The sequence below is a fragment of the Ylistrum balloti genome, unplaced genomic scaffold (assembly GCF_031769215.1).
Source record: "Ylistrum balloti isolate Yb309-2 unplaced genomic scaffold, AGI_CSIRO_Ybal_v1 Utg371000, whole genome shotgun sequence".
Classification (NCBI taxonomy): domain Eukaryota; kingdom Metazoa; phylum Mollusca; class Bivalvia; order Pectinida; family Pectinidae; genus Ylistrum; species Ylistrum balloti.
In genome coordinates this window covers 1,876,159-1,887,003 of record NW_026782558.1, presented here as the reverse complement: position 1 = coordinate 1,887,003, position 10,845 = coordinate 1,876,159, and the positions used below count along the sequence as shown (strand labels likewise).

The 10,845-nt window shown below is 34.9% G+C and overlaps 1 protein-coding gene across 1 annotated transcript; it reads left to right on the top strand.

The window, feature by feature from the left end:
• Positions 1-247: 247 nt before the first annotated feature.
• LOC132559975 (uncharacterized) lies at positions 248-6,599 on the top strand. The gene is made up of 3 exons (XM_060224621.1): positions 248-343; positions 4,058-4,396; positions 5,552-6,599. The coding sequence occupies exons 2-3, from the start codon at positions 4,075-4,077 to the stop codon at positions 5,881-5,883; spliced, it is 654 nt and encodes a 217-aa protein (XP_060080604.1). The 5' UTR covers positions 248-343; positions 4,058-4,074; the 3' UTR covers positions 5,884-6,599.
• The last annotated feature ends 4,246 nt before the right edge of the window (positions 6,600-10,845 follow it).

Sequence of the window (10,845 nt, the reverse complement as noted above, 5' to 3'; positions counted from 1 at the left end):
TTTTTAACGAAGCTTTAGTTACGTAAATTCTGCAATAAAACACAAATTAATATGACTTTATTCTAATAACTTTAACACACGAATATAATATTTACAAAATGACTCGTTATCATGAAATTCTAACAGGTATGAAGAAAATGACAGCAGAACCCGTTTTTTTCGCATAACCCGAATAGTCTAGTCGTGATTGGGGTGTGGCGTTAACAGTAGCAAGTCATTTGGGTTATTAGGGTATGTGAAGTCAACTAAATCCGGAAATTGTGTCAAGGGAAAATAACAATACTCAACAGTTTGGCTCGCTGTCAGTAAATTGCATTAAGTTCTGGAATCTCTAACGTACATGGTAAGTACATACTCTTAACTTACAACAAAAAATTCTACTTTCACTTTCAGAAGCTACCTGCTATCGTCAGCTGAGGAAGTATGTGTTTCCATCATAGTTATATTCTTCATTCGTTTGTTGATTGTGTCGGCGCGATGATTAATCCAAATACGACACAGTACTTCCCAATACAAACGCTGATTTACCCAATACTACTCTTGTAACCTAACACAAGTGTCGATTTACTGGATGCAACCCAATACTAATTAATGCAACCAAATGCAAGTGTTGATTTACTTAGTGTAAAGTTAAGTTTATCTGATACAAGTATCGACAGTGTTACTGTTTCACGGAATGATACTCAGCACAGTTTGCATTTTCCCCCTCAACATTGTCATATGGTTTTCGTTATTTGGTGTAATAGGGGGTTTGGGGCTGCACATCCGACATGCATGCTCTGGTGACACCCACAACCAACGTGTGTGCACAGTAGTTCCACAAAGAGCAGTGCCCAGCCAGAACTGCTGTTTATTCCCTATTGCCATCATCTTTTTTCTAGTACTGGAGTTACAAGCTGTCACAAGTAGCAGTACCTTCCTAGATAGCAGATGTTGGCCCAATGTTGGTTGTTGGTCATTAGGTTGGCCCTACATTGGTGTTTGCATAATAATGTTGGCTTATTGTTGTAACCCCAACCATAAATTTTTATGTGTTGGGCCAATTGAATGAAATAAATCTAACAATCAATTCCAATGCCTTGGCCTGACGTATGGTGGATGTAGTAAAACTAACAATTAATTTACAAGTGAGTAAATTAGGAATACAAATGTAAGACCCAAATCATTGTGATATTACCATATTAGCATCCCTGTTTTTACCTTTTACACCTTGTGTTAGAATATATAGTGACAAGGTGTCTAGAGATTATTTCGCCACTTGTCCTTTAATACCATTTACGTGGCAGTTAATGTTAATCAAGACCTAAAATTCATTTTCCTAAATTATGTGACTTGATATTTTTATAATTTGTACAATTTTTTCTACAATTGTAATAACCGTGTACGTGCAACCGGGACTCATAGTGGGTGTAAGGGGTAATTAAGTTCCCCATTGAGTACATCGCAACAAGAAGATTGAAGATGCCTCTCTACAAGCAAAGCTTTCAATCAAGGCGACATACCTGCGAAATACATACATTTTTGCCGATGGTGGCCTGTGTTATTTTCTGTGCTCATAATCTTCACATAAATGATAATTATCATCTCATATCAATAGCACAATACTAAATGACTAAATTCAAAGTATTTATCTTGACTGTTTATATATATTTTAAAAAAAAAACAAAGAAATATAAAGATTGAAATTCAGAACAATTTATTGGTATGCTATACTTATTATAGTTTCCAAAATTTTCAAAAATATTTTAACAACATAAGGATTACCACCACAGCTTAGCATTCTTATGCGAGCTATTTGATATCCAAAAACATGTCTAGGATTGCATCTAAGATGAGGGATAGGTTAGCCAGTTTCTCCGGCCAGTGGACCAGTCCTTTGTGCACAGGCAAGCTATGTAATACGCAACAGAAACTTGATGCTGATTTCCATATATAATGGATGGATAAGGATGTGTGTGTATGTGTAGGTGTGTGTGAGGGTGTGTGTGTTAAATTTTTCTCTAAATATACCACAGCTTACTGTATAGATAAAGTCACCCATGAAGTGTTTTCTCATATCGGTTAATGATTCCTGTATCTTGACCTGCACTTGCAATGTTGTTTACATTAATCCTCAAATGCAGATTAAATTCAAACTTAATTTCACAAACACCCTGGTAATTATCATCATTGAAATATTTAAGGAGCTGTACAGACAAAAACTCTCACAGTAAAGGCAATCAACAGATTAGCTGAGATAAACAAGCGACAGAAAAACGGGGGAAACTGAAGACAAAAATGTCACAATATAGCACAATACATTGTGTTTTAGTACATTAAATGACTTATTGTAGAACGGACATGAACACTAGGTAGCAAAATAGCTTAATTTGATTCAGTGATATAATGGAAACTACATAATTTTATCAACACATTAAATAAGTTGAATTTTGATTCCACTAAAAATTTGTTTGCAAATCGATGCAATGTCCGTAGTTAAAATCCCTGAACAGTTTTAGAACTTGCTGCAATATCTTGTGATACTGAAAATGATATTCCAATAAATTGCTGCTGGACAAATATTTTGACATGTTTACTATTGAAATATTTTGGTGCATACCTATTCTGTAGCAATGCCTGGATTCAGTTCCAATTTGGTCTGAAGCATCCTTGGGTAAAGGTGACTCTGTTGTGTATAAATCCAAAATTAACTATGAAACTCTTCCAACAAAAAACTGGACCCAAAGTTATATCCATGGCAACCATCAACAACTAATACAATGGTTTTGTTAAATGCTATACTGATGGTACTGAAATTCCAACTACAGGTAGAATAGGTCTAGGAGTTTTCTCCCCTGACAACAACATAAACATTTCAATCAGAATGTCGTACAATTGCTCTGTTTATTCTAATGAACTCATAGCTAAAGGCTTAGCAGTAAGATGGATAGATCAAACCTAACTGAGCAGTCATCCCCACAGAAAGTCTTTATGCTCTCCAATGTGCCGTCCGTCATCCATAATTTTTTGCTTAACAACTTGGCAGATTTCAACCAAATTTGGTCTGAAACATCATTTCTTAAATTCAGAAATTTGATTCAACCCCTAGGGACCTGGGATGGAGCACCAAATGTGTAGTAAACAATACTTGTTTCAAAACACTACTCTTCCTTAATGCTTGTGTGGATTTCATTCAAATTTTGTCTGTAAAAATAATTCTTAAGTTCAACAAGTTGATTTGACCCCTAGGGACTTGGGGGCAGGGTCCAGAAATGGAAATTAGACAATGTTTTGCTTCAAAACACTACTCCTTCTTAATGCCTGGGCAGAAAGTTGATTTGACTCCTAGGGACTTGGGGGGGGGGAGGTCTCAAAAGGGGAATAACCAAATTTGGTTAAAAACTGCTACTCTTTCTTAATGCTTGAATGGATTTCAACCAAATTTCATCTGGAACATCATTGAAAGTTGAGAGTCATTTTTTAAATTCAGAAAGTTGATTCAACATCAAGGGACTAAAGTATTATGGAGAATGGGGAATATGACTGGAGAAATGGCAATTGTGTAGTGCATGTAAAATGAATATGATTTCAAGTTTACAGAAAATGTCTCGATGAACCAACAATGTCTCCTGTGTAAGCTATAGAGTGGTTGAACAATTTATTTTAGGCCTATTTTGCCTCTTCTGTATATAGGTTTTTATAGTCAGATGACTGTTAAGGCCCAGGGGCCTCTTGTTTTTATTAGTTTGAATAACTGAATTACAGCCAAACAAAACCAGTGAACGATACTCATAATTCAATTCTCATAATATTCATGAAGGTTACTAGAATTGATGCTGGGTTTAGAGTTAAGAAAGGTTAAGTACCAGGAGTGTTAGAAAGTCACTCTTTATCTGCAAACAGGTGCAAAATGAAAATAAAAATCCTTGATAAAAAATTTCAGTTTTATTACACTGTGGGCACACTCAACCTGGGAGTTGGGATTTTAGCATTAAAAAAATGTCACTGTCAGTTAATGTTATTGAATATTGTTACACCTTAATTTCTTCCTTTTACAAAGAAACTTTCTTTTTTGCAGTTATTGCTGTGGAAAAGATGCCAGTAGTTAAAGGCAGACTCAATAAGAGGGACCAGAACCGACTTGACAAAAACTACACATATCTGTTAGAAAATTTAGATGCAAAATATGTAGTTGACCTTCTAATTGAACGTGGTATTTTTACCTTAAGGGACAGTGAAATTATACGAAGCCAAGCTTCAACAGAAGATAAAAACAGAACATTTTTGGAGACTCTATATAACTCTGGAGAAGCAGCGTACGAAGTATTCAGAGATATATTAAGGAGAGACTACCAGTTTATTGTTAATCAGCTTGATGCAACTGAACCTGACTTTACAGACAACAGAAGCCAAGGAGGTATGGTTTTTATCATCATTAGCCTCAGTAAGTTTGAGGGTCACATGATAGGGAATTCAAGGTTACAAGATCTAGAACCAAATTTCACAAAATATTAATTGACATTTGCTGGTCAAGACCTGAAGGTCACATGATTTAAAACAGAAAATCACTTGATCTAGAATTGAAGATTACATGTCCTAGAATGAGGATCATATGATCTAGAAATTAAAGTCTGAAGATCTAGAACTGAAGATCACATGATCTACAACTGAAGATCTGGAAATTATGGTTACAGATTCTTATTGAAGGTAATCAGTTGTATACCCAAAGGTCACCAGATCTATACCCAAAGGTCACCAGGTCTACACCCAGAAGTCTCCAGATTTATAACCAAAGGTCACCGGGTCTATACGCAAAGGTCACCAGTTCTATTTCAAAGATCCTCAATGGTCACCAGGTCTATAACCAAAGGTCACCAGATCTATAACCAAGGTCACCAGATCTATACACAAAGGTCACTAGATCTATATCCAAAGGTCACCAGATCTATATCCAAAGGTCACCAGATCTATACACAAAGGTAACCAGATCTATATCCAAAGGTCACCAGGTCTACACGCCAATGATCTATACCCTTAGGTCACCAGACCTAGATGTGAACAGGTCAGCAATTTTGAAACTAATATTGGATGGATAACTGAAGAATTGTGTAAAATGGATCTACTTACCTGAAGGTCACAGAAAATCAAAGGACTACCACATATCATAGATTAAGACAAAATAGAACTGATATTGAGTGTTACAAGACAGAAGGTTCAAATTGTGTTATTTTGAAAATATTTTTTTCATCCAAACAAAGTCTACTGGGTTTGATCTTTATCGATTTGATAAAAATTAATATTTTTGGTTTTTTGGCTTTTGCCCTCCCAAACGCTTACCACAATGTACAATTTAGTGTTATGGCACATCAAACTCCACATAAGCCATTTTCTCAAGAGGATATTACAAAGAATATTATATATAGCCTACTATAGTAGCTTTCTTCACTACACGAAATCAGAGTTTATAATAATATATTATATACATTAATACAGAACTTCACAGGTACATCTTTTCAATGATTTTATTTGAGTGTAGATATTTTTATCCTTTTTTTGCTCTTTATTTTTGTAGAAAAACTGAGAGATGAACTTACAGATGAACAAAAGGCCCACAGAGTATCAGAACTGGATCTTATGTACTTCTCGAAATCTTTCTCGACAGCAATCATGTCTGTTGCGACTGCATTAACTATTAATAAGACCGAGGTCGAGCAAATTCAGTTATCTAACCCGTATAGCGGAGCTCTAAATCATAACCAATGCATGTTGATCAAATGGAGAAACAAAACAGGGAGAGCAGCAACATTGCAGGTACTAGTGGAGGCTTTCATAAAGGCAGAAGAAATTGGCGGTGAACTGAACTGGCAGATTATTAGCCAAGGAGTCGCTAAAATAAGGAAATAGTATGTCAGAGATATATCTGTTTTGATTAACAGTCCCAATAATGTGATGGTGTGTCACCTCAAGAAAAGGAACATACAGGGATCACTTTGTCAATAAGGTTGATAAAAACAATAACTGTTATTCATTTGAAGGTCGCAGGGGTCAGATCTGCTCAGAACTAGAATTTAATTGACTTGGAGTTAAAATTTGTAAGTTTGGTTGACTTATTCTGTGATCCAGATGAATGATCTTCACCAGTTTTGAAGGCTCTACAAGATATGAAAGACTGAGCTTTTATAATGAAACAGAGTGTAATAAATGTTTAAGTGAAAATGCTACCTACATAGAGTGGATAACTAAAAAGAAATGACCCATATCGCAAGTCATGATGAAAAAACATGTTTCACCACAAAATGACATCTTTTTTTTTATATAAGTTAGAATTGATAATTGTTTTCTGTATCATTGCAGACAGAAATGAATCTTATACCGGTATTTATTAAATAAATCTGTTACTTTGGAATTGAGGATAAGAAATTGCATAATCATTACTGTATAATATTCAATTCTAACCCTATAAGATGTTTGTTTGATTTCATTTTACATCAGTTGAGATGCTAATTATGAAATGTTGTCATTGATGATGTACATCTATCTTACTTTTATGCAACAAGATATGTTTAATATTTTGAAGCTATTATATTTAAAATCATGAAATGAATAAAAGAAGAAATGTATCTTTTAAATGATCTTTTGATGTATTGCTAGAAAAAATAATTCTGAACTTATGTTACAGTTCTCTCACTAATCGTACTACCACTATACCTACATACAGAATATATGTGGGACAATCACTAATCCTTACATACAGAATATATGTCGGACAATCGCTAATCCTTACATACAGAATATATGTAGGACAATCACTAATCATACATACAGAATATATGTGGGACAATCGCTAATCCTACATACAGAATATATGTAGGACAATCACTAATCCTACATACAGAATATATGTGGGACAATCACTAATCCTACATACAGAATATATGTGGGACAATCACTAATCCTACATACAGAATATATGTGGGACAATCACTAATTCCTACATACAGAATATATGTAGGACAATCACTAATCCTACATACAGAATATATGTGGGACAATCACTAATCCTACATACAGAATATATGTGGGACAATCACTAATCCTACATACAGAATATATGTGGGACAATCACTAATTCCTACATACGGAATATATGTGGGACAATCACTTGCCCTTACCTACAGAATATGTGTGGGACAATCACATATCCTACATACAGAATATATGAGGGACAATCACTAATTCTACATACAGAATATATGTGGGATAATCACTAATCCTACATACAGAATATATGTCGGACAATCGCTAATCCTTACATACAGAATATATGTGGGACAATCACTAATCCTTACATACAGAATATATGTGGGACAATCGCTAATCCTTACATACAGAATATATGTAGGACAATCACTAATCCTACATACAGAATATATGTAGGACAATCACTAATCCTACATACAGAATATATGTGGGACAATCACTAATCCTACATACAGAATATATGTGGGACAATCACTAATCCTACATACAGAATATATGTCGGACAATCGCTAATCCTTACATACAGAATATATGTGGGACAATCACTAATCCTACATACAGAATATATGAGGGACAATCACTAATCCTTACATACAGAATATATGTGGGACAATCGCTAATCCTACATACAGAATATATGTCGGACAATCACTAATCCTACGTACAGAATATATGTGGGACAATCACTTATCCTTACATACAGAATATGTGGGACAATCACTAATCCTACATACAGAATATATGTGGGACAATTAATAATCCATACATACAGAATATATGTGGGACAATCGCTAATCCTTACATACAGAATATATGTGGGACAATCACTAATCCTTACATACAGAATATATGTGGGACAATCACTAATCCTTACATACAGAATATATGTGGGACAATCACTAATCCTTACATACAGAATATATGTGGGACAATCGCTAATCCTTACATACAGAATATATGTGGGACAATCACTAATCCTTAATACAGGATATATATAGGTCTCCCACTAATCCTTAATACAGGATATCTATAGGTCTCCCACTAATCCTTAATACAGGATATCTATAGGTCTCCCACTAATCCTTAATACACGATATCTGTAGGTCTCCCACTAATCCTTAATACAGGATATCTATAGGTCTCCCACTAATCCTTAACACAGGATATATATAGGTCTCCCACTAATCCTTAATACAGGATATATATAGGTCTCCCACTAATCCTTAATACAGGATATCTATATCTCTCCCACTAATCCTTAATACAGGATATCTATAGGTCTCCCACTAATCTTAATACAGGATATCTATAGGTCTCCCACTAATCCTTAATACAGGATATCTATAGGTCTCCCACTAATCCTTAATACAGGATATCTATATCTCTCCCACTAATCCTTAATACAGGATATCTATATCTCTCCCACTAATCCTTAATACAGGATATCTATAGGTCTCCCACTAATCCTTAATACAGGATATATATAGGTCTCCCACTAATCCTTAATACACGATATCTGTAGGTCTCCCACTAATCCTTAATACAGGATATCTATATCTCTCCCACTAATCCTTAATACAGGATATCTATATCTCTCCCACTAATCCTTAATACAGGATATCTATATCTCTCCCACTAATCCTTAATACAGGATATCTATAGGTCTCCCACTAATCCTTAATACAGGATATCTATAGGTCTCCCACTAATCCTTAATACAGGATATCTATAGGTCTCCCACTAATCCTTAATACAGGATATCTATATCTCTCCCACTAATCCTTTATACAGGATATCTATAGGTCTCCCACTAATCCTTAATACAGGATATCTATACTAATCCTTTATACAGGATATCTATAGGTCTCCCACTAATCCTTAATACAGGATATCTATAGGTCTCCCACTAATCCTTAATACAGGATATATATAGGTCTCCCACTAATCCTTAATACAGGATATCTATAGGTCTCCCACTAATCCTTAATACAGGATATATATAGGTCTCCCACTAATCCTTAATACAGGATATATATAGGTCTCCCACTAATCCTTAATACAGGATATCTATAGGTCTCCCACTAATCCTTAATACAGGATATATATAGGTCTCCCACTAATCCTTAATACAGGATATCTATAGGTCTCCCACTAATCCTTAATACAGGATATCTATAGGTCTCCCACTAATCCTTAACACAGGATATCTATATCTCTCCCACTAATCCTTTATACAGGATATCTATAGGTCTCCCACAAATCCTTAATACAGGATATATATAGGTCTCCCACTAATCCTTAATACAGGATATATATAGGTCTCCCACTAATCCTTAATACAGGATATCTATATCTCTCCCACTAATCCTTTATACAGGATATATATAGGTCTCCCACAAATCCTTAATACAGGATATATATAGGTCTCCCACTAATCCTTAATACAGGATATATATAGGTCTCCCACTAATCTTTAATACAGGATATATATAGGTCTCCCACTAATCCTTAATACAGGATATATATAGGTCTCCCACTAATCCTTAATACAGGATATCTATATGTCTCCCACTAATCCTTAATACAGGATATCTATATCTCTCCCACTAATCCTTAACACAGGATATCTATATCTCTCCCACTAATCCTTTATACAGGATATCTATAGGTCTCCCACAAATCCTTAATACAGGATATATATAGGTCTCCCACTAATCCTTAATACAGGATATCTATAGGTCTCCCACTAATCCTTTATACAGGATATATATAGGTCTCCCACTAATCCTTAATACAGGATATATATATCTCTCCCACTAATCCTTTATACAGGATATATATAGGTCTCCCACAAATCCTTAATACAGGATATATATAGGTCTCCCACTAATCCTTAATACAGGATATCTATATCTCTCCCACTAATCCTTAATACAGGATATCTATAGGTCTCCCACTAATCCTTAATACAGGATATCTATAGGTCTCCCACTAATCCTTAATACAGGATATATATAGGTCTCCCACTAATCCTTAATACAGGATATCTATAGGTCTCCCACTAATCCTTTATACAGGATATATATAGGTCTCCCACTAATCCTTAATACAGGATATCTATAGGTCTCCCACTAATCCTTTATACAGGATATATATAGGTCTCCCACTAATCCTTAATACAGGATATCTATAGGTCTCCCACTAATCCTAAATACAGGATATATATAGGTCTCCCACTAATCCTTAATACAGGATATCTATAGGTCTCCCACTAATCCTTTATACAGGATATATATAGGTCTCCCACTAATCCTTTATACAGGATATATATAGGTCTCCCACTAATCCTTAATACAGGATATATATAGGTCTCCCACTAATCCTTAATACAGGATATCTATATCTCTCCCACTAATCCTTAATACAGGATATCTATATCTCTCCCACTAATCCTTAATACAGGATATCTATATCTCTCCCACTAATCCTTAATACAGGATATCTATATCTCTCCCACTAATCCTTAATACAGGATATCTATATCTCCCACTAATCCACTAATCCTTAATACAGGATATCTGTAGGTCTCCCACTAATCCTTAATACATGATATCTATAGGTCTCCCACAAATCCTTAATACAGGATATCTATAGGTCTCCCACTAATCCTTAACACAGGATATCTATAGGTCTCCCACTAATCCTTAACACAGGATATCTATAGGTCTCCCACTAATCCTTAATACAGGATATATATAGGTCTCCCACTAATCCTTAACACAGGATATCTACAGTGCTTCCAATGAACCATTCATCCATGATATA

What these genes read in the sequence shown, in the direction of transcription:
- LOC132559975 (XM_060224621.1), top strand. Translation starts at nt 4,075, where the DNA reads ATGCCAGTAGTTAAAGGCAGACTCAATAAGAGGGACCAGAACCGACTT. An exon ending in AGACAACAGAAGCCAAGGAG is followed by an intron (nt 4,397 to 5,551) that starts GTATGGTTTTTA and finishes TTATTTTTGTAG; the next exon opens with AAAAACTGAGAGATGAACTT.